Raw genomic sequence first — 24,896 nt, 5'->3', positions numbered from 1 at the left:
TAATAATAATGCTCTAACGTTATTTATTTGCAAATGTTATCATTATCAGCAACTTTTCTAGCGTTAGTAGTTTCCAGTCTATATAAGTTATTTAGTCTTTTTTGCGCAAAAAAACTATTCTTGTCGCTTCATGAAATTCTTGTAGAACCTAGTGAGATGGGCTTTGTAACGACGTCTTTAGTACATTGTATGGGTCTTTAAGAGGAAATGACAATTGGTGTCAATGAAGGCCTGTCTGAGCCATCGGATTTCAACAAAAATATCTTCATTTGTGTTCCGAAGATGAACGGCAGGCTTACAGGTGTCGACATGAGGGTAAGTAATTAATGACAGAATTTTCATTTTTTTTGGGTCAGCTAACCCTTTAATGGAGCGGCGGCAGAAATAGTTTCAATTAGCGTGTTCATATAACATATGATTTCTCCTTTAATCAGAACACCACTTACCCGGTGAAGAAGGCCCAACAACGTTTACTTTCTGAGAAGGCTTAAACTATCTGCCATGATTAACTTTACATGTAGTGGACGTGGAGTGGAGAAAGCATCTTCACTAGGCTGGTTTGGCAGCTGTTCTGGCGCTGACAAGAGGGGCCTACAGAGGGCGGTAAAGTCTGCCCAGAAAAACATTGTGTCCAGAGTTTCATTTATGGTGGACATATACAAAGTCTGATGCATTAAGTGAGCCACCAGAATTGTGAAGGACATTACCCATCCATCTGCTGGATTGTTCTTCTGCCCACTGCCATCTGGAAGAAGATTCAGAAGTGAGCACTGAGTATGGACCACAAAACTGAAGAACAGCTCCTGCCCCAGGCGATCAGGTTACTAACAGCACTGGCTCAGACATTGTATTTTTATATTATTAGTTTTTGTCAGACGTCTTTGTTCACACATGCTATATGCTGTCCCCTACAGGGAGAGACATTTAAAAAAAAAAAAAAAGTTTGAACTTGAACTTGAACTTAAAATTATCTTGTACTTTAACACTTTACAACTTGTTCCACTAGTGTCACGTACACACAAAGGAAGTGGTGCGAGGACTCAAGTGCAAGAAGAATAATATATTTATTTATAACAAATAAAACATAAATGCAAAACAAAACCCACGAGGGGGAAAACGTAACTAGAAAACACATAAACTGAAACTGAACACATACCACAAGGAAGTCACAGGGGAACGGAAGACGTAGACAGTACAAGGATACGACTCAGACTGACAAACACAAGGAGCTTATAAAGGGAAGAAATCAAGAGGGAACAGGTGGGAGAAATCAACACTAATTAGATAACAAGGGGGGAGGAATCAGACAATTACATGAGCTCATGCTCAGAATGACAAAACCCACATGTGCACACAAGACAGGACAGGCATGTGACACTACCCCCTCCTTAAGGAGCGGCTACCAGACGCTCCACTAGGGATGGGCGGGACAGACCAGGGCGGGACAGAAGGGACAGACCAGGGCGGGGCGGGGCGGGAGGGACAGACCAGGGCGGGGCGGGAGGGACAGACCAGGGCGGCGCGGGAGGGACAGACCAGGGCGGCGCGGGAGGGACAGACCAGGGCGGCGCGGGAGGGACAGACCAGGGCGGGACGGGAGGGACAGACCAGGGCGGGACGGGAGGGACAGACCAGGGCGGGACGGGAGGGACAGACCAGGGCGGGACGGGAGGGACAGACCAGGGTGGGACGGGGGGAACAGGGGAAACAGACAAGGAAGGAACAGACAAGGGAGGGGTCAACAAGGGAAACATGAGGAAAACAAAAAGTTCAGGAGACCATGGTGGCCCACAAAGTTCAGGCGCCCAGGGGGGCACGGTCAGGGCAGGACGCCGAGTCGGTGCGGTCAGGGCAGGACGCCGAGTCGGTGCGGTCAGGGCAGGACGCCTCAGCGGCGCACGGAGTGCAGGACGCCTCAGCGGCGCACGGAGAGCAGGACGCCTCAGCGGCGCACGGAGAGCAGGACGCCTCAGCGGCGCACGGAGAGCAGGACGCCTCAGCGGCGCACGGAGAGCAGGACGCCTTAGCGGCGCACGGAGAGCAGGACGCCTCAGCGGCGCACGGAGAGCAGGACGCCTCAGCGGCGCACGGAGAGCAGGACGCCTCAGCGGCGCACGGAGAGCAGGACGCCTCAGCGGCGCACGGAGAGCAGGACGCCTCAGCGGCGCGGGCAGAGCAGGACGTCTCAGCGGCGCACGGAGAGCAGGACGCCTCAGCGGCGCACGGAGAGCAGGACGCCTCAGCGGCGCACGGAGAGCAGGACGCCTCAGCGGCGCAGGCAGAGCAGGGCGCCTGGAAGGCGCGGTGAGAGCTGGACGCCTGGGAGGCGCGGTGAGAGCTGGACGCCTGGGAGGCGCGGTGAGAGCTGGACGCCTGGGAGGCGCGGTGAGAGCTGTGCGTTTGGGAGGCGCGGTGAGAGCTGGACGCCTGGGAGGCGCGGTGAGAGCTGGACGCCTGGGAGGCGCGGTGAGAGCAGGACGCCTGGGAGGCATCTCCGGCCCAGCGGCGTCCACCGGAATACGATCCACTGGCACAGAGTCCACCGGAACTCTATCCACCGGCACGGGGACCACCGGTACAGGGACCTCTGGAACACGATCCATCGGAATAGAGACCACCGGAACATGATCCACCGGTACAGGGACCACCGGAACACAGTCCACCGGCATAGGGACCACCGGAACACGATCCACCGGTACAGGGACCACCGGAACACAGTCCACTGGCATAGGGACCACCGGAACCCAATCCACTGGTACAGAGACCTCCAGAACACGATCCACCGGAATAGGGACCACCGGAACACAGTCCACCGGCTCTCCGACCCCCAAAGCTGAATCCTCTCCAATGGAGTTATCTGACAAGGTAGGCCTGCTCCTCCTCCTCCTTCTCCGTTTCCGGGTCATCGGAGGGCTGGGGCCTCCACTGACAGTAGATGGAAGGGAACCGTCAGTGGGCTGGGATTCTGCTAGCCGAGGATGTTCAGGCTCTCCAAGATGGTAAATATGATGGACAAAGTCCCAGAATCCCAGATGCCCCAGCTTTTCCATCTCCCCCGGGCTGAGAGGCATGTCCAAACAGATGTTCAATACTTCCTTAATCTCTGCCTCAGTGTAAGTCATGTGATCAACCTTAATGAGGAGACTGCAGGCGAAGTCCCTCACGTCAGCCCCCTGCTGGCGGATGTAATTAAAGCTCACATATCTTGCAATTTGCAGGTAGTTGGAGGGAGATGGAAAAAGGAAGCTACCCATCTTCTGCTGAGTCCTCAAGGGTCGTATCCTTATGTCACGTACACACAAAGGAAGTGGTGCGAGGACTCAAGTGCAAGAAGAATAATATATTTATTTATAACAAATAAAACATAAATGCAAAACAAAACCCACGAGGGGGAAAACGTAACTAGAAAACACATAAACTGAAACTGAACACATACCACAAGGAAGTCACAGGGGAACGGAAGACGTAGACAGTACAAGGATACGACTCAGACTGACAAACACAAGGAGCTTATAAAGGGAAGAAATCAAGAGGGAACAGGTGGGAGAAATCAACACTAATTAGATAACAAGGGGGGAGGAATCAGACAATTACATGAGCTCATGCTCAGAATGACAAAACCCACATGTGCACACAAGACAGGACAGGCATGTGACAACTAGTCAGTGGAAACTTGCTCACATCAGCAGAAAAAACAAAAGGTTAACATAAGTCAACAATATTAATTAGCCTACCATTAATATCTGTATATAGAGTAACTAATTAAAAGAAACGTTACTAAGGTTTATGAATAGGCCTACAATATTAAATGATTTAGCCTATAGGCTATGTGATTGAAATATAATTGATTAAAACTAGTGCTGGGCAATTGATTAATCGCATCCAAAATAAGTTTGTGTTTACACATGTGTAGGCCTACTGTATATAATTATTATGTATATAACACATGCATGTATAGATTTAGATTTTTTTTAAAATATTTATAGGCATAGGCCTATAAAATATTTATATAAGATATAAAATACACATGCAAATATTTCTTAAATATATACATCAAACAAGTGTGTATTTATATATACATCATGCTTTTTTACGAGTAAAAATCGTATTTGACGAGTTGACTGCACATAAAACCCACTGCAAACAAAGTCGTAAATACGAGTGGGAAGCTCGGGATTTCTTTTAGAGCCGAGCTTACGAACTTGGGGGCGTGTCAGTGAGAAACGTGACATTGCCAGACTTTTTATTTACAAATAAACTCTGCACTGAATATAATAGCATTGTAATATAACAATACAATAACGATACATTTTACATAAATTGTGACTAATACAATTGTTTTTCTGAAAAAGTTCTTAAATTCTTACAGGTTTTAAAAAAGGCAAAATAATCTGGCTCCACGTGCATGCTTCCAAACCCCAATTTATTTAGCAACAATAGAAAAACCTCGCTTCAGCTTTTTATGGCAAAGGTCCACTGCTGTTCATCCCAGTGCCAAACTCCAGTGCCCCTGTCCAATCCCCTTCGCTGATCCCGCAGGTCTTTTAAAAGTCGCTGCGCATGCACGCATCGGTGCGCATTCACTCCCAAGTATGCGAGCACGTACACGCCTATAAGGAGCTCTTGAATTCAACTTGGTGGCACATTGTATAGTTTTACAGTCTTTGATATGGCTCTTCAAAACTCTATTATACACTTGACCCGCAAGAATCTGCTCCAGGAGTCATGCAAGCAGTTTGTCCTCCAAGCACGCGAGCTGCACAAGTCCACGGCGAGCGGCTCTCTGCAGGGGATCGCCGGGCACAATCAGACGGATCTGAAGGGCGAGAACGTGGTGCCCTCTTCCTCGGAGGTTCAGAAGGAGACGAGAGTGAAGACCCTCGAGGAGATGCCCGGACCCAGCACTTTCGCGAACCTCGTTGAGTTCTTCTACCGGGATGGATTCAGTCGCATCCATGAGATCCAGGTGAGTGGAGACGGATGATGTCAGATGGGACGCGTTAATTGTATCGTTTACATAGAAAACCGACACGTACTTGGTCTTGGATAACTTTTGGAGCTGCTTAAAACGGTGAATTAATTATCCACCCCACAATGAGGACAGTCGCAAACCTTATTTTAATTCAAGCGCAGTCATACAGGATTAACGTTAAATTCGAATTAGGCTAGCACACGCCTCAAGAATGCAACGATAAAAACGACTATATAGGCTAGTAATCTAATCTAGGTTTAGGTCTACATAAGGTATATCAGTTTTAATGTGCGAATTTGCACCTCAACCTTTAATTCAAGAATGCAGCGATAAAGATGACCAGCTGTCCGACACGGCTTTGTACCATTCATCGCAAGGATTCAATTCCTGAATGTGAAATAAATATGAGTATTAAACATGATACAGAACTGCATTTATAGCAGTGTAATTAAAATTGCGCACATGTGTACGCGCTTGTTTTAGTGACATATTAGGACACAAATGTGTATAATGACATAAATTAGCCTACAGGAGAGCATAACGAGGACTTTACCCCATGTCCCCATTTTTTTTTAAAGAATTATTTTTTATTTTTTATTTTATTTTTTAAATGAAGAATGTTTCCTGTGATGGGTAGGTTTAGGGGTGGTGGTGGTGGGTGGGGGGTATAAAATACGGTTTGTACGTATAAAAACCATTACGTCTATAGAATGTCCCCACAATTCACAAAACAAGCCACATGCCTAGTTCTAATCTACATGCACATTACACAAGGATCAGCTTATTGTGCAACAAAATGGTCTTTGGACAGGGAGTTCAGATCGCTGAACAGACACAGAGGTGACAGGAATGAAGGCTACAGACGACTTGAGAGAAGGGGGATGAAATTGGGCATGCTCACAGTAAAGGCCTTATTTGCAAAGTACTTCAAGTATTTGCAAATGGGCCATCTATACCGGGAAATGTCTTCCCATGCATACTGAACAGTTGGCTAATAGCCATATAATGTTTGTGGAAACAGATATATTGTCAGCCAGTGATATGGGCAAAGATATTTCATTGCTTTATCACAGTTTTGTTGTCTTCTGTTATCACTAAAGCAGTTACAGTTTAAAGGAAAGCCAGAATTACAGTACATAATATCAGTAAGTACTCAAACTGATCTAAACAAATTACCATTAGGGCCCAATTACTACTCTAGATAGTTCTGAAGGTGTATATCATGATGACTTTAGTCATCAATGTAGATTAGCTTGAACTCAGCTTTAAAATGAACATTTTAAGTGTAAGAAAACAAATCCAACAAAATTACATTTAGATAGAGATGTGAGATCCATGTTTATCAAGTAAACAAATCTTCTTGTAGATGGAGCATTCGCAGAAGTATGGGAAGATCTTTAAATCTCGATTTGGACCCCAGCTAGTGGTGTCCATCGCTGACAGAGACATGGTGGCACAGGTTCTCAGGACTGAAGGTGTGGCTCCTCAGAGAGGCAACATGGAGTCCTGGAAGGAGTACAGAGATATGAGGGGGAGATCCACTGGACTCATTTCAGCGTAAGTAGCTACTGCTATCTCAAGGGTAGTTAAGTAACTGTTATGTGGGGGTATTGTCTGTTATTAATGTTATAACTGTTATTGTCACTTCAGATTAAAATGTTACACCACCATTCAAAAGTTTGGGATCAATAAGATTAGTTATTCTTTTGTTCTGAAAGGACAGATTAAATTGATCAAAATTGGCTGTAAAACCTTTACATTGTTACATAAAATACTATTTCCAGGTGTTCTTTTGAGCTTTCTATTTATCAATAAACACTGAAACCATGGTTTCCACAAAAATATTAAGCTGCACAACTATAGCATATTAGAATGATTTCTGAAGGATCATGTGGGACTTTAGTAATGAGGCTGAAAATTACTCTTTCCCATCATAGGAATAAATTACCTAGCTAACAGAGAACGTTGTGGCAAGGCTCTCAAAATTATGAACAAATATTCTTCCAGTAACTTGGTCCCCTAGAATGAAAAATTGAATTAACCTTGCCATGGTGAAATAATAAGAGTTCAGTACATGGACATCACATAGTGAGTATGTTCGTTGCCTCCCACTTCTTATGTAAATCTTGTGAATCCAAAACACCACAGAAAAAAAAAGTGCTTCTCAACATAAACCCAACCGTGACGCAAGGGTTTGGGGATCATTTATATGCACGCCCCCAACATTTGCATCGAGCATGAGCGAATCATCAGAAAAACAAGCTGCTCGCATGGACACACTTTATGTTCCAGGCTGTGCAGAAGACGCGGAAGAGAAGACAATGCTGAATAAAGTCGTAGTTTTTGTTATTTTTGGACCAAAATGTTTTTTTCGATGAGATTCTAACTAACTAACTAACTGATGTCAGATATGGACTACTTTGATGATGTTTTTATTCCCTTTCTGGACATGGACAGTAAAGTGTGCCTATGCTTAGATACGCTGTCAGACTAAATATAAAATATCTTAAACTGTGTTCTGTAGATGAACGGAGGTCTTACGGGTGTGGAACAACATTAGGGAGAGTCATTAATGACATCAATTGGTGAACTAACCCTTTAATAAAGGGCTTCTGAAGTGATGCATTTTTGTGAGATAAATATGGATTAAGGGTTTTACATTTTTGGATGAACTAACCCTTTAATATGTGTTTTATACGTTTAAGTATTTTATATGTACATGTGATTAAATTATTATTTTTTTAATATACATTTGCAAAGATTTCAAACAAAATTCTTTAAAATTGTCATTATGGGCTATTGTTTGTATTCAAGGAATTTAATCAATTTTGGAATAAGGCTGTAACATAAAATGTGGAAAAAGTGAAGTGCTGTGAATACTTTCCAGATACACTGTATATAATTGTTTTAAAATTCTAATAATATTTTACAATAGTAAACATTTTACTGTATTTTAATCAAATAAATGCTGGAAATTTATTTTTAAAAATTACAGACCGCAAACTTTTGAATGGCAGTAAAAGTAAATGACAAATTAGTTACGTGAATGTGTGCAATATCCCACTTTTTATTTTTATTTTTTTATTCCTGTCTATGCTATCAAATTGATGATGATTTTTATCTCCAGCGAGGGTGATGAGTGGCTGAAGATGCGCAGTGTTCTGCGCCAGCTGATTATGCGGCCCAAAGATGTGACTGTTTTCTCCCCTGAGGTTAATGATGTGGTGGTTGACCTGGTGAAGAGAGTGAAGACCCTGCGCAGCCAGCAGGACGACGGCCAGACTGTCCTTAACATCAATGACCTGTTCTTCAAATATGCCATGGAAGGTGAGCTTGAGAGCATTGTGTGTCTCTGGGTCTCTCTGTGTGTTCTCTTTTTGTTGTTGTTGTTGGTGCTAAGTTGTTAATCTAATTGTTATGTATTAAAGGTGCACTGGTCTGATACATTATGTTTTACACTCATGATTTGATTAGAGGACAGGATTTGAATTTCAGTCAACATGACTCTGACTTATTTTTTTTTAATTAAATGGAGAGTCAAACAGCATATAGGCCTTTCTGGAAATGAATATAAGGGCTTTGTATACATTAAATTAGATTCAGCTACCTAAGGAGTCTGAGTCTTGGTGTCAAATGTTCTACAGACAGATACGTTTTTTGTATACATTATTTTCACATTTTTGTCACATTTATTTAAATAGTTATTTATACTATCTTCTTCTTTTTTTTCTTTCGGCTGTTCCCTTCAGGGGTCGCCACAGCGAATCGTCTGCCTTCATCTAGTCCTATCCTCTGTATCCTCTTCTCTCAGACCGACTATCTTCATGTTCTCCTTCACTACATCTATAAACCTCCAATTTGGTCTTCCTCTTGACCTCCTGTCTGGCAGCTCTAACCTCAGCATCCTTTTACCGATATATTCACTCTCCCTCCTCTGAACATGTCCAAACCATCTCAACCTGGCCTCTCTAACTTTGTCTCCAAAACATCTCACATGTGCTGTCCCTCTGATGTACTCATTCCTGATCCTATCCATCCTCTTCACTCCGAAAGAGAACCTCAACATCTTCAGCTCTGCTACCTCTAGCTCTTCCTCCTGTCTTTTCCTCAGTGCAACTGTCTCCAAACCATACAACATCGCTGGTCTCACTACTGTCCTGTACACATTTCCTTTCATTCTTGCTGGTACACTTTTATCACACAACAGACCTGACACTTTTCTCCACCCATTCCAACCTGCCTGCACACGCTTCTTCACCTCTTTTCCACACTCCCCATTGCTCTGGACTGTTGACCCTAAGTACTTAAAATCCTGCACCTTCTTTACCTCTTCTCCCTGTAACCTCACTGTTCCACTTGTTTCTCTCTCATTCACACAAGTGTATTCTGTCTTGCTGCGTCTAACCTTCATTCCTCTTCTCTCCAGAGCAAACCTCCACCTCTCTAGACTTTCCTCCACCTGCTCCCTGCTCTCACTACAGATCACAATGTCATCCGCAAACATCATAGTCCATGGAGATTCCTGTCTGACCTCATCTGTCAGCCTGTCCATCACACCGCAAACAAGAAGGGGCTCAGAGGCGATCCTTGATGCAGTCCCACCTTCACTGTGAAGTCCTCTGTCTCACCTACGGCACACCTTACCACTGTCCTACTGCTCTCTTACATATCCTGGACCACTCTAACATACTTCTCTGCCACTCCAGACCTCCTCATACAAAACCACAGCTCCTCTTTTGGCACTGTGTCATATGCTTTCTCTAAATCTACAAAGACACAGTGCAGCTCTTTCTGACCCTCTCTGTACTTCTCCATTAACATTCTCAAAGCAAATAATGCATCTGTAGTTCTTTGTCTTTCTTGGTATGAAACCATACTGCTGCTCACAAATGTCCACTTCTCCCCTTAGCCTTGCTTCCACTACTCTTTCCCACAACTTCATTGTATGGCTCATCAGCTTAATACCCCTGTAGTTTCCACAACTTTGCACATCTCCCTTGTTCTTAAAAATTGGCACCAAAACACTTCTCCTCCATTCCTCAGGCATCCTCTCACCCTCTAAAACCTTGTTGAACAACCTAGTTAAAAACTCTACCGCCATCTCTCCTAGACACATCCATACCTCCACTGGTATGTCAGCAGGACCAACTGCCTTTCCTCTCTTCATCCTCTTCAAAGCTCTCCTAACTTCACCCTTGCTAATACTTTCTAATTTCTGGTCAACAATATTTGCCTCTACAACTCTTCTCTCCCTGTCATTTTCCTCATTCATCAGTTCCTCAAAGTACTCCTTCCATCTTTCCCTCTCCCTCCTGTCACCTGTTAAAACATTTCCATCTCTATCTTTAATCACTCTAACCTGCTGCACATCCTTTCCATCTCTATCCCTCTGCCTCGCCAGCTGATACACATCCCTCTCACCTTCCTTACTATCTAACCTTGCCTACATGTCATCATACACTTTCTGTTTGGCCTTTGCCACCTCTATCTTAACCTCACGCTGCATCACCCTATATTCTTGTCTACTTTCCTCTGTCCTCTCAATGTCCCACTTCTTCCTAGCTAACCTCTTCCTCTGGATACTCTCCTGGACTTCCTCATTCCACCACCAAGTCTCCTTGTCTTCTTTCCTCCTTCCAGATGACACACCTAGTACCTTTCTACCCGTTTCTGATCCCTTTGGTTGTAGTAGTCCAGTCAGCTGGAAGCCCTTCTTGACCACTTAAAGCTTGCCTCAACTCCTCCCTAAAACCACACAGCACTCTTCCTTTTCCAACTTCTACCACTTTGTCTTCTGCTCTGCCTTTACTCTCTTCATCTTCCTCACCACCAGAGTCATCTTACACACCACCACCCTATGCTGTCTAGCTACACTCTCACCTACCACTACTTTACAATCGCTAATTTTCATCAGATTACAGCATCTACATAAGATATAGTCCACTTGTGTGCTCCTGCCACCACTCTGATATGTCACCCTGTGTTCCTGCCTCTTCTGAAAGTACGTGTTCACCACAGCCATCTCCATACTTTTAGCAAAGTCTACCAACCTCTGTCCTTCTGGGTTCCTTTCCTGAAGACCAAACCTGCCCATCACTTCCTCGTCCCCACTATTCCCTTCCCCAACAGTTCCATTAAAATCTGCCCCTATCACTACTTTCTCACCTCTGGGTCTGCATCACTTCCTCCAACTCGCTCCAGAATTTGTCTCTCATCTGGCTTACAACCTACTTGTGGAGCATAGGCACTAACAACATTTAACATCACATCTTCAATATCCAGCTTCAGACTCATCAACCTATCTGACACCCTCCTATGGTCTAACAACACTGGTCGAACAGAAAAGTGACTGACAGATGCATGTGGTCATTTCTGTGTTGTTGCTCCTCTTCATCTGGCAGAATGCCTCGCTCTCATAGCTCTGCTGTAGCCATGTTTCCAGCACCTGGCCCCACCTTGATGTGGTGACTAACAGGTGGGGGTGGAGATTGATCGGCTCGGATTGCATTTTCAATTCCACATTGAATTTTGCTACATTCATTTCGGGCCATATAATGAAAATGCAATCGCAAGTGTCTTAACTGGGAGTGTAAATGCAATTAAGATAAATAACATTTAAATGATTATTTTGCTACAATTTTTGCTTAAACGTTTTAAACAAATATAATAATTTCTCTAATACATTTTCATTTTGCAACTTATAAAGCATTAAAATATATGTTTAAATTATATGTTAAAACTACTGAAGGAAATTGCAAATGTAAATTGTATTATTCAATTTTAATTATCATTTTGCTCCAAATGTTGCATACATGGTATGGAAAATGTAAATTTAAATACTGAAATGCATTGCCATTTTGCATATTCCAATGCAAATTGAATATTGCTACACATAAGCTTCCATATTATACGTTCATCAAGAAATCTGTTAATGAACTAAATTGAGTCACATTGAATCAATGAATGAATTAACCCTGCAAAGTATATCAATGATGAAATTACTTTAAAATGACTATAAAGCAGCTCTACAGAAGACAATAATGTCATTAATCAGCTCAATTCAGATTTGTGTTCACATTCGACTGAATCAGTGCAATTAGATTGAGAATATTTTCTAAATATTAATGGCCTTTTAATTGTCTTTTGTTGCTGTTAGAAAAAAATGACCAACTAAATTCTTACATAGGAGTACAACTGGAAATATACGTTCTGATCAGCCCTCTTTAGTGTGTGTGTGTTTGTGGATTTCACCCTATTTTAAATAGAACAGTGGACTGAAGATTCAGGTGATATTATGATTAGCACATGAAGAAAGTACTTAAATGTGAAGCAATGTGATATATAAATCTAATTCTTTTTATATTTAACTCTTTCCTAGGTGTTGCAACTATTTTGTATGAGGCTCGTCTGGGCTGCTTGGAGAATGAAATTCCCAAGATGAGTCAAGAGTACATTGCTGCACTGCACCTCATGTTCAGCTCTTTTAAGACCACCATGTACGCTGGTGCCATTCCTAAATGGCTGCGTCCCATAATTCCCAAACCCTGGGAGGAATTCTGCAGCTCATGGGACGGCCTCTTTAAATTCAGTAAGAGCAGAGGGAACTGTAGTGGGATTCAGTGTCATAGTGACAAAGTTTGTGTTCACTACAATTTTTTTGTTAAACATTTATATAAATGTGTTTTAGGCCAGATTCACGTGGACAAGAGGCTTTCAGAGATCAAAAAGAAGATGAAAAAAGGCGAAGATATTAAAGGAGGTTTGCTGACTCACATGCTGGTCACCAGAGAGATGAATCTAGAGGAGATCTATGCAAACATGACTGAAATGCTTCTGGCTGGAGTGGACACGGTAAGAACTGGTCCATGGGCTGCTGGGAAGGGGATAAGATGTAAGGGCTTCTCAACTTGTGGTTCATGACTCATATTTAAAGAAACATGATGTCTTTTTGTGACTTTAGCTTATTCACCATATCCCCCAGAGTTAGATAAATCCATTCATACCATTTTTATCTCCGTGCGTGACATAACTCTGTCTGACGCATCCACCGCAAGCCTAGTTTAGCACAAAGACTGGAGGTAAACGGCTCAATCTAGCCTACTGCTCAATAAGAGACAAAATAACGCCAGCATTTTCCTATTTACATGTTGTGATGTGTATAGTCACATCGTGTACGAAGATTGACGGAAAATGAAAAGTTGAACGATTTTCTAGACCGATATGGTTAGGAACTATTCTCTGCGTCCCTGTGTAATGATCAATAGGCTAACTTCCGTCAACATAACCAACGTGACAACTGCTTGCACAGAGAGCGACTATTTTCTATTTTCAGGACTATTTCAGGCGCTGCGTAATATCATTGCGCTGCTGCACCTATGGCATGGCAGCAAAATTCCTGGATCATTACGAGAGAATAGTTCCTAGCCATATCGATCTAGATAATCACAAGATTTTATTTTCTGTTGGTCTTCATACACAATGTAACTATAAATATCACAACATGTAAATAAGAAAATGTTGGTGTTATTTTGTCACTTATTGAGCAGTAGGCCGTTTACCTTCAGTCTTTGTGCTATGCTAGGCTAGCTGTGGTTACGACAGAGTTATGGTATGCACGGAGATGAGAATGGTATGTATAGACTTATCTAACTCTGGGGGATACGGTAAATAAGCTAAAGTCTGTGTTCCTGAGCTTGATGTCGACTGGTCGCTGATCATGGCCTATAGAGGGCGCAACAGGATAAGAAATCTTCTTAGTCTACTTTTACACTCAGTTTCCAACAGTTTTTACAAAAGAAATGTATATATGCATATAAAATGCATACTCAGAGCCAGGGGCGGAGCGGGTGGCTAATTGGGCTTAAGCCCTGAATGTTTTGTCAAAAGCCCCGAATCTTTTAGGAAAAAAAATAAAATAAAAAATACTTAAATGTTGTTTCATTTCCTCTCAGTCTTTCGGACTGGAGCGGCAAAAAATGAAACAAAAGCTCTATTACCGTGTGTGGCGGTCGGCAATGCATCGCACATCACTCAGCTTGTTTGCCAATGCCAACCGCCAATAAAAACTAACAAAGAAGAATATACATCTTCTTCGTCATTGTCCTCAGGGATTGGCGGGCTTTTGTATTTCACCGGCGTCGTAGTTAACTATAGTTAACATGGACACTACACATTTTTTTAAAAGGAACACTAAACCTCACTGGCCAGAGAGAGATTCTGCATCAGACGAAAGTGTTACAGGTTTGTGAATCCGCTGTTGTAACACTTTAGTTACATGACTGAATTGCTGGCTAGCTAGCGAGTTAACGTTAGGTGTTACTTATTAAGGCCAGACACGACAGGTGAAAACATACCTGAATTTCCAGAAATTTCCAGAGATGAGAAAAGTGAGAAAAGTGACCAGTAGTCAAGCAAATAAAGTACCATAACATCATAATATATGGTCATGTTGTTTATCATACTGGGGTATTTTCCAAATATAATAATTTTAGTAAAAGTTCTTCTGTTGGCCTGATATTCGATTCAGATTAGTGAAGAGCACATTTACTTGACACTGCAGCATTTGCTAGTAGAGCAGCCTAGTGTAACGGATTCACAGAGGCAGGATTCAATTGCAAGTAACTCAGTTTATTGACAGAATAGTGTCACAGAAGTCAAAACTCAGAACACTGAAGAAGTCCGGATAAGACGGAGCAGTGAGAGAGGCTCTGTTTGGCGACATGGGCAGGCTGTGAGCAGCTGTGACTCGGGAGGTCGGTACAGGTATTCCGGGAAGGGATCCAGCGTTTCACGGAAGGGGGAAACGACAACCAACACGGAGACACAAGGGGAAACATCCAACAACGCTCTGACAAAGACAAGAGAGAAACAGAGAGACTAAATAGTGTGAAGGTGATGAGTTGCAGCTGGTGCAGGTGATCAGCCACAGGTGCGTGATGAGCCAATCCCAGGCTCCGCCCTCACCTACATTCAACACGCACCCAAGAGTGAGACAGGGAATCCATGAACCGTGACAGTACCCCTCCCCCTAGGAGCGTCCCCTGACGCTCCCAGCCGACCTTACCTGTTGATTGTAATCATCAATAAGGGAGTGATCCAGAATGTCCCTAGCAGGAACCCAACTTCTCTCCTCCGGACCGTAACCTTCCCAGTCCACCAAGTACTGGAAACCGCGTCCCCTCCGTCTAGAATCCAGAATGCGATTAACCGAATAAGTTGGTTCCCCATCTACGAGTCGCGGCGGTGGGGGAACCGGGACTGGCGGATTAAGGTGGGAGTGAAAAACAGGTTTGATTTTGGATACATGGAAGGCGGGATGAATCCTCCTGTACGCCGGAGGGAGTTTGAGGCGGACTGTCACCGGACTAATGATCTTGGTGACAGTGAACGGGCCGATAAATTTGGGAGCAAGTTTATTAGATACGGAGCGGAGAGGAATGTTCTTGGTAGAAAGCCACACTTTTTGACCGACGACGTAAACGGGAGGCTTAGACCGGTGGCGATCGGCTTTAGCCTTGGTGCGCGCTCCCACCTGGAGCAGAGTCTCACGGGCTCTGGTCCATGTGCGATGACACCTCTGGATAAAGGCGTGAACAGAGGGGACCGCGACCTCGGAATCCAGACTAGGAAAAATAGGTGGCTGGTAACCTACACTACACTCAAATGGCGAAAGGCCCGTAGATGACACTGGTAACGAGTTATGAGCGTACTCAACCATAGAGAGTTGCTGGCTCCAGGATGAAGGATTCTTGGATACCAAACATCGCAACACTCTTTCCAGATCCTGATTGGCTCTCTCGGTCTGACCGTTGCTTTGGGGGTGATAACCCGAAGACAGACTAACCGTGGCTCCTAGTAATTTACAAAACTCCTGCCAAAATTTGGACACAAATTGGGAACCTCTGTCGGAGACCACGTCCATCGGGAGGCCATGTAACCGAAAGACGTGGTCTACTACAGATACCGCTGTCTCCTTGGCTGAGGGTAATTTGGGCAAGGGAATGAAATGTGCTGCCTTCGAGAATCGGTCCACGACGGTCAAAACGACCGTCTTGCCCTGGGAGGGCGGGAGGGCGGTAACAAAATCTAGAGCGATGTGGGACCAGGGTCTCGAAGGAACAGACAACGGCTGAAGTAACCCATGGGGAGGTTGGTTAGATGTCTTACCAACCGCACAGACCGAGCAAGCCAAAACAAAACTGCGAATGTCGCGAGCCATAAGTGGCCACCAAAATCGTTGCTTTATTAAACTGCAAGTGCGGTTTACCCCTGGATGACAAGCAATGTTGGAGCAGTGACCCCATTTGAGGACCTCGGATCTTAACCCCTCCGGAACGAACAAACAACTCGGTGGGCCGCCGGGCGGGGGCGTTACCCCTTCTAAGGCCACTTTGACCTTCGATTCGATCTCCCATGTGAGTGTAGAGATAACTATCTTCTCTGGCAAAATACACTCGGGAGTAACCGGGCGTTCGGAAGCATCAAAAATACGAGATAAAGAGTCGGGTTTGATGTTTTTAGACCCGGGGTGGTACGAGAGAACAAAGTCAAAACGTCCGAAAAAAAGTGCCCACCGAGCCTGCCTGGAGTTGAGTCTTTTAGCAGATCTAATATATTCAAGGTTCTTATGATCCGTCCATACAATAAAAGGTACCCCCGACCCTTCAAGCCAATGACGCCACTCCTCCAACGCTAACTTGACGGCCAACAACTCTCTGTTACCAATGTCATAATTGCGTTCGGCAGGAGAAAGACGATGGGAGAAAAACGCGCACGGGTGCATCTTGTCATCTGAGGGAGAGCGCTGTGAAAGAACCGCTCCTACCCCCACCTCTGACGCGTCGACCTCTACCACGAACTGACGTGTGGAATCAGGGGCGACTAAGATGGGAGCCGAAACAAAGCGGCTTTTGAGTTTGGCGAATACAGCCTCGGCTGTATCGGACCACCTGAACGTCGTTCGGGGAGAGGTCAAGGCAGTCAGAGGTGCGGCTAGTTGGCTGAAATTGCGAATAAAACGCCGATAGAAATTGGCGAACCCCAGAAACCTCTGTAGGGCCTTACGGGAATCTGGACTTGGCCAATCCATCACAGCCTTAACCTTGTCGGGATCCATGCGCATTCCCTCCGATGACACGATGTACCCTAAAAAAGGAACAGACTGTGCATGAAAAGCACATTTCTCCACCTTGACAAAAAGCCCATTCTCTAGCAACCTCTGAAGCACTCGTCTGACGTGTCGAACATGTTCCTGGAGAGACGAAGAAAAAATCAAAATGTCATCCAGGTAGACATATATGAATTGGTCGACCATGTCTCTCAACACATCATTGACGAGTGCCTGGAAAACCGCTGGGGAGTTGGAAAGGCCGAAAGGCATGACCAAATATTCAAAATGCCCCCTGGGGGTGTTAAATGCGGTTTTCCATTCATCCCCCTGCCTGATGCGAACCAAATGATAAGCGTTACGTAAGTCCAACTTCGTGAAGACGGATGCTCCCTGTAACCTCTCGAAAGCTGAAGACATCAACGGCAAAGGATAGGTATTCTTTACCGTGATGTTATTCAGCCCTCGGTAATCAATGCAAGGTCGCAGAGAACCATCCTTCTTCCCCACGAAGAAGAACCCCGCCCCCGCTGGAGAAGAGGAAGGGCGGATGAATTTGGAGGCTAGAGAATCAGAAATATATTTCTCCATGGCCTCCCTCTCTGGAATAGAAAGAGAGTATAGTTTGCCCTTAGGCGGAGACTTACCTGGGAGTAAATCTATAGCACAGTCATAGGGACGATGCGGAGGAAGAGAAGCAGCTCGGGACTTACTGAACACTTCCTTCAGGTCGAGGTACTCCGGAGGCACGTTAGACAGATTCACCGTCTCACTCTGAAAAACAGAACGAGAAACAGACGAACAAGCAGACACCAAACAAGACTTATAACATTTATCACTCCACGCAGACACAGAGTTTTGTCCCCAGTCAACCCTTGGATTGTGTAACTCCAGCCAAGGGTGACCGAGGACAACGGGAGCCAAAGGGGAGTCCAGGATGAAAAATGAAATGCGTTCAGTGTGGTTGCCGGAAGTGATCAGTGTAAGTGGTTCAGTGGTGAATGAAATGTCAGGGAGAACTTGTCCGTTGAGTGCGTTGACAGAAATGGTGTTTTTGAGTGCAATGATGGGTATGTTGAGTTTATGAGCGAGGGCAGAGTCAATGAAGTTACCTTCCGCTCCCGAGTCGAGGAGGGCGAGGCTGGAATAATCCTGAGCTGCCCACAGCAATCTCACCGGGAGGAGAGTGGAGGATGAGGTCTTTTCCACGGAGATCCCGCCCGACAGTAGCCTTCCTCTTACCGCCGGGCGTGGTCTTTTACCGGGCAGGAGTCTAGCAGGTGTCCGTTCCCGCCGCAGTACAGGCAAAGACCACGGGATCTCCGTCTTGCCCTCTCCTCCCGGGAGAGCCGAGCTCGACCCACCTGCATGGGCTCCGGGTCGAAGGTGTAGCTGACCGCATCCTTAGCGCTGGCCTGAGGGCATTCGACACTCCCATGCTGAGGCTCCATCCTGGACCTCAGCCGACTCAGACGAGCGTCCACCCTCAACGCAAGGTCAATGAGACCGTCAATCTTCTCCGGATGGTCGATGGTGAATATCTCCTTCTGGATGCGGTCAGCCAGCCCATGCAGGAACATGTCCCACTGTGCCTCCTCGTTCCACTTGCACTCGGCGGCCAGGGTGCGGAACTCGATGGAATAGTCCGAGACCGAGCGGTTACCTTGACGGAGCTCTGCGAGTTGACGTGCCGCTTCTCTTCCGGTCACCGCTCGGTCAAACACCCTTCTCATCTCTGCCGCCAGCGTCTGGAACGAGGAGCAGCAAGGATGTTGATTCTCCCACACCGCCGTTCCCCAAAGTGCGGCTCGTCCGGAGAGCAGGGTGAGGATGAATGCCACCTTGGATCTTTCTGTGTTGAAAGTCTGCGGTTGAAGAGCGAAAAACAAGGAACACTTGGTAAGGAAGGCTCTGCAATAATTGCTCTCACCGGCATAACTCTCAGGGGTAGGCAGACGTGGTTCCGGTTGCTGCGATGTAGATGGTGTGTGGGGAATCGGCGGTGGGTCGGGCACAGTGGGACCGACGAGTTGTTGCATCTGTTGGGTCAGCTCGGCCACCCGTGCCACCAAGGTGTGTACTGCCTGTCCTGTGGCAGTTAAGTTCGCCTCCTGCTGGTCCAGTCTCTCGTTGCTGCTGGTCAGTAGGGCGTTGATACTTGCTGAATCCATGGTTGGTCAGAGCGTTCTGTAACGGATTCACAGAGGCAGGATTCAATTGCAAGTAACTCAGTTTATTGACAGAATAGTGTCACAGAAGTCAAAACTCAAAACACTGAAGAAGTCCGGATAAGACGGAGCAGTGAGAGAGGCTCTGTTTGGCGACACGGGCAGGCTGTGAGCAGCTGTGACTCGGGAGGTCGGTACAGGTATTCCGGGAAGGGATCCAGCGTTTCACGGAAGGGGGAAACGACAACCAACACGGAGACACAAGGGGAAACATCCAACAACGCTCTGACAAAGACAAGAGAGAAACAGAGAGACTAAATAGTGTGAAGGTGATGAGTTGCAGCTGGTGCAGGTGATCAGCCACAGGTGCGTGATGAGCCAATCCCAGGCTCCGCCCTCACCTACATTCAACACGCACCCAAGAGTGAGACAGGGAATCCATGAACCGTGACACCTAGATGATTATGGCATGGATTCTGATGTAGCAAAATTGTCAGCTAAGCATAAAGTAAACCACATTTACTGAGTAACTTATAATTTTCCCAGATAGTATATAGATTTTTAGGCGTTCTATTATATCAAACAGCCTGAAAAATAGTGCATTTAGCTGATGTAAATGGGAAAAAAATCTCCCCGGGGGAGCATGCCCTCGGACCCCCCCAGATTTGGGCTAAGCCCCGAATGTTTACATCATCTGGCTCCGCCCCTGCTCAGAGCACTCTTGTACTTGTTAATAATCATTCTAAACTAATGCACACACATACAGACAGTGGCACTCTTCCAGTAGTGCGGAAAAGTATTGTCAAGTTCAACACTGTGATGAGTTAATAAAATAGCTTAGAAACTGAAAAGTTCTAGCATATATTTCTTAGTAACTAAATCCCACAGCTTCATGATTAGTAGAGAGACCCTGCCAGATAGAATTAATTCACATGAAATCGCTCTTTTACTAATGCATTCATATAAATGTTATCTTTACTGTGCTACTTTATCTGTATCTGATATAGAACATCAGATCATAACGGGTGCCTATGAAAATGTCAGTGTCACCTGACTCCACGCTGACCTCTTCTCATATGTCTCACCCACAATAAACTAGACCCACCAATACTCTCCCGTTTCGTTGATGTATCTTTTGGCGTCCTCTTCCCTTTGATCCTGCCCTTTTTCTTTTAGCCATAGGATCACATTAGTAATCATTAACCAAAGCCTGTCATGTAATTGTTCCCTTTCTGCCTGTCTGTCTATCTGTCTTGCTTTTCCTTCACCTCTGAGGCAAGATGCCTCTTTTGGGTTAATGCTCCAAAAAAGGAATTAGTCACCCAAAAAGAAAAAGGTAAGCGTTATGATCAGTGGAGCTAAACGCACACGACAGAGTCAATATTTGAGTTAGTAATAGTAATAGTAGTAATAGTAATGGACAGGTGTTTTATTACAGAATGAAGGAGTGAAGAGAGGGAGCACCTACAGTAGACGGCAGTGCTATTGTAACGTAACTGCTCTGAGACAAAAGGTTGAGAATCCAAATGCAGCCTTAATGAAGGGTAATCCACAATTGTAATCAAAACGGGTAAAAGGTCATACACAGGCAAGCTGTCCAAACAGACAAACAATACAGGAGAGACAGGCAAAAGGGTAATCCGCGGAATGGGCAAGACATCCAAAAACAAGAGAACAAGAAACCAGGGAAAACGTTCAGAAATGCAGTATTATAACAAACTAGACTTTGCAGTGCATGACAGAGAGTATGGTTTATATAGGCTGAGGGAATCAGACGGGTGTAAACAGTTAGTGCTGATGGGTCCGGGCAAATGATTATGGGTGATGTAGTCTATGAAGAAATGACAGTCTGGGTTGGAGTGCCCTCTGGAAGTGATCAGAGGCACTCACACACTGGTGAATCGTAACAGTTATAGTACTCAAGACTAGACTGGGCAAACCCAGCCTGATCTGCCAACAATTTGATTTCACCCAGAAACTCAGTCTGGAAACCTGTACATGCATTTCTACTGCTTCTGTCACACTTTTGCGGGAACCAAACACAGACTGGCTTATCCACCTGGCACGCTAATGGCGGGTTTAACACAATGACGGATAGAGAAACGATGGGTTGTTGTCCGTTAATTACGCCTCTTGTGGTCTTATTGGTTGAAGGACTATCCAATTGCGTACATAGTCATTTGAATAATGTTCGTTGATCACGCCTCTTGTGCAGTAGAAAATACAGAGCAGACTCCCCAGACCAATGTTCAATCTTAAATTGAGCTTGGTCTGGTGATAGCCAGACAAACTCAAGACCATATTTAAATGGTCTTGGTCTTGTCATGGACTGCATTTAGACTTGGTATTGACTCATAATGGAACCAATTCCTCGATATTAGGAGTTGGACTTATTCCCGAGTCCTATTCAAAATATTTCACGATGTTTGATTGACAAGTCCACTGATTGGTGATTTTCTTGTGCGCAACTGCGCATGATCTGAGACTAACGTTTCAGACAAACTGAATCTTCAAAGACTCCCATCAGCTTCTCTCCCACACCTGAGTGAGCTGCCTGCTCTAGCTTCTATTTTACGCTATCTCAACTATTTGTCGTTTTAACATATTAACTGTTTACAAAGAAAGACAAAAATGTCACAGAAGAATGAAGAATTGTTTAATTAATTAAACAATAAAATTAAGTTGTAATGTTTTTGTGGATTTTCTCTGGTCTCGATCTCAAACCCTCTCTGAACTCAATCTTGACTCAGACTCGAATAAGCTGGTCTTGACTACAACACTGGAAGGTGGTGGGGGGAATCAGTGGTTGATTTAATTTTTACAATTTTTTTAGATCCGTATTAAATATATGGATTATATTAATCTCTCATTTTAATTACAATAATAAGACAGTACTCTCTTACCCTCTACAGACCTCTTTCACACTGTCATGGAGTGCATACCTTCTGGCAAGACATCCGACAGTACAGCAGGAGATTTTTGAGGAAGTGGACAGAGTGCTGGGTGGACGTGTCCCAACCGGAGACGATGTTGCTTATCTGCCCCTTATTAGAGGGCTTGTCAAAGAGACGCTCAGGTAAGTGATGACCACCACCAAAAAGGCCCAAAAAATTTGTTCTGGTTATTTATTGCAAAGTTTATTGAGTTAATGGCACAAATACATTAAACACTCCCCTTCGTCTCAAACACATATAGGCTTTTCCCTGTTCTCCCTGGAAACGGACGCGTTACACAGGATGATCTGATCATCGGAGGTTATTTCATTCCTAAAGGGGTAAGAGCATATATCATGTGACTTTGATGGGTATGCATATTTTTACATGCCTGTCCCATAAACTTGTACAAACTTGCCCCTGTTAAGTAGAGCATTGCTTCATACCTGTCTTTCTTGCAGTTCAGATTTATAAATGACCTTAACCTGGATAGGAAGTGCCTAAAAGAAAAAAAACAGTTGACTTGTTTTTCATTGTGTTCCTTGCATTAAAGGGATGACACTTTTTTTGTGTGCAATAAATTAATAACCTAAATAAGGGGGCAGGGGTCCACTAGGGGTCCTCAATAAAATGTTAAACTATTAAATCATTAACTAAAAATCAATAAACAACACTTTCCTCTGTTCACAGACTCAGTTGGCTCTGTGTCATTACTCCACCTCAATGGATGATGAAAACTTTCCCCTTCCCGGAGAATTCCGTCCAGATCGCTGGATCCGCAAGGATGCCTCTGACCGCGTCGACAACTTCGGCTCAATCCCGTTTGGCTACGGCATCCGCAGCTGCATTGGGAGGAGAATAGCCGAGCTTGAGATGCATTTGGCTCTCACACAGGTGCGTTTGTATATCAAGCAAGGCAAGGCATCAAGCAAGGTCCAAACCATAACAGTACTATTGTTCATGGACCGTGGAACGTACCAAAAGAAGAGGGGTGGAAGGGATATTTATACATTTCTAAAATATTACAAATCCATTAGTCCATTACAATTTTCGTATTAATCTAAATGAATGTAAAATGTAAAAAAACAGTGTTTATATCCATAAACTTTTATCCCATGTGTAGTTAACACTGTTTGTGAAGCTGTTTTAGGCATATAGCTTACATGATCACTGCTCTCTCTGAGTTTTGAATCAAGATTGTAATCTTTAAATTATTAATCGTGCATACATATAGGAATTTAGCCTATGAATATTTAGCCACACAATATTGTATGTTATACGCACTTGTAAAAGTTACTTTGAAAAGTAATGCATTACAATATTTGGCTGCTCCTGAAAAAGTAACTAATTGCGCTAAAGGTACATTACTTTTGTGTAATTATTCACAATTTTCTAATGGTGTACCGATGTTTACCTCTATCACAGCTCCTGCAGAAGTTCCACATCGGGGTGTCTTCCCAGACCACTGAGGTGCAAGCTAAGACACATGGCCTGCTTTGTCCAGGAGCACCCATTAACCTTAGATTTGTGGACCGAAAGTAATCTGTCATCACACAATGTCTTAATGTAAACCATAATCCACACTGTGCTTCTTAAAGCCCAAAGATGTCATTATGTATAATAGTGCCTCTTCCAGCTTTTATCTAACAAACTTTGTTGTTTTATTTGTGTTGAGTACCTCTAAGAAATGTTTCATTACCTTTTTTTTATTGTTTGAATATGTATAGCTAATCAGCAGACCAAATATGTGTAAAATGCTAGAACAGGCGTTATTTTATGCAGTCAAATCAATATGAATTACTTTGAGAATTGTGTTTGAATATTCTCAGTTTTGTCAAATTCATTTACATTATACTAGCAGTGTTCAATGTTGTTTCATATAGTTTTTTTTGTGCTCTGCCTTAAAAATCAGTGTGAAATATGGTCAAAAAGACCTTGTATATAGACACTTTACTATTAAATTAGCTTTAGAGCTAAGCTCATTATTTATTTAACATTGTATGCCTTCATAGTTATAGACTTCTAGCTTGCAAGCAGGAAATTCCTAAAGCAAACATGAGTGAGTAAATTATATTTAATCTACAATTCTACTTTAGAAGATCATGCTAATATCATGTCCTGTGGACACTAATATTAAATATTGTGTAAAGAAAACAACAATGCCCATCTTGATTTCAGTGTGGCTATAATGATTCAATTTGTTATTCAAGAGTGATGATTTTGTATTCCACTAAAACTCTGTAGTGGAAAATGTTTTAATGTGAAATGCAAAAGTGTGCCTATTTTTTAGTGCACTAGCCCTATAGGCAACAGATAGATAATGGGACATGCTGAAAATGAACTACTTGGATAAAAGGAATGTTGGTATTGAGTGTTGTGAAACAATATGTACATTGTGTGAAATGTGGATGTTTTTGATATGTGGAAACAGGCTTTTGAACGTTAACGAATTTTGTAAAAATAAATTACACTTTAAATATCTACTGTATCATTCATATATTGTTTGCTCTGTTCAAAATGCTATTTAAGAAAAAAGTCACAACTTGCCTGAACTACACAAAGTGCATATCAGAAACTTTACATGCCATATGGGACTTTGAGTCAATAAAGATTAACTTTTTTTGACCTTTCAATAGAGATAAAATGTAATACACTGACTGGTGACACATGACTTTTCAAACACAGAAAGTAAAATAATTTGCTATGCAATCCTCATC

General features: G+C 43.8%; 2 protein-coding genes across 2 annotated transcripts; one reads left to right on the top strand and one right to left on the bottom strand.

Moving 5' to 3' along the window:
- Positions 1-1,040: 1,040 nt before the first annotated feature.
- On the bottom strand, positions 1,041-3,651 carry LOC137093485 (uncharacterized). The gene is made up of 2 exons (XM_067458293.1): positions 2,482-3,651; positions 1,041-2,265 (listed from the first exon to the last, which is right to left on the bottom strand). Exons 1-2 carry the CDS (start codon positions 3,252-3,254, stop codon positions 1,389-1,391), a joined length of 1,650 nt encoding a protein of 549 aa, XP_067314394.1. The 5' UTR covers positions 3,255-3,651; the 3' UTR covers positions 1,041-1,388.
- Positions 3,652-4,560: 909 nt separating this feature from the next.
- cyp27c1 (cytochrome P450, family 27, subfamily C, polypeptide 1) lies at positions 4,561-24,658 on the top strand. Its single transcript, XM_067459080.1, has 9 exons — positions 4,561-4,966; positions 6,339-6,529; positions 8,100-8,299; positions 12,351-12,560; positions 12,660-12,823; positions 22,159-22,322; positions 22,442-22,520; positions 22,870-23,073; positions 23,605-24,658. The coding sequence occupies exons 1-9, from the start codon at positions 4,670-4,672 to the stop codon at positions 23,719-23,721; spliced, it is 1,626 nt and encodes a 541-aa protein (XP_067315181.1). The 5' UTR covers positions 4,561-4,669; the 3' UTR covers positions 23,722-24,658.
- Positions 24,659-24,896: the final 238 nt, after the last annotated feature.

The sequence above is a fragment of the Pseudorasbora parva genome, chromosome 12, assembly GCF_024679245.1.
Source record: "Pseudorasbora parva isolate DD20220531a chromosome 12, ASM2467924v1, whole genome shotgun sequence".
Classification (NCBI taxonomy): domain Eukaryota; kingdom Metazoa; phylum Chordata; class Actinopteri; order Cypriniformes; family Gobionidae; genus Pseudorasbora; species Pseudorasbora parva.
This window is presented reverse-complemented; position numbering and strand designations above follow the sequence as displayed.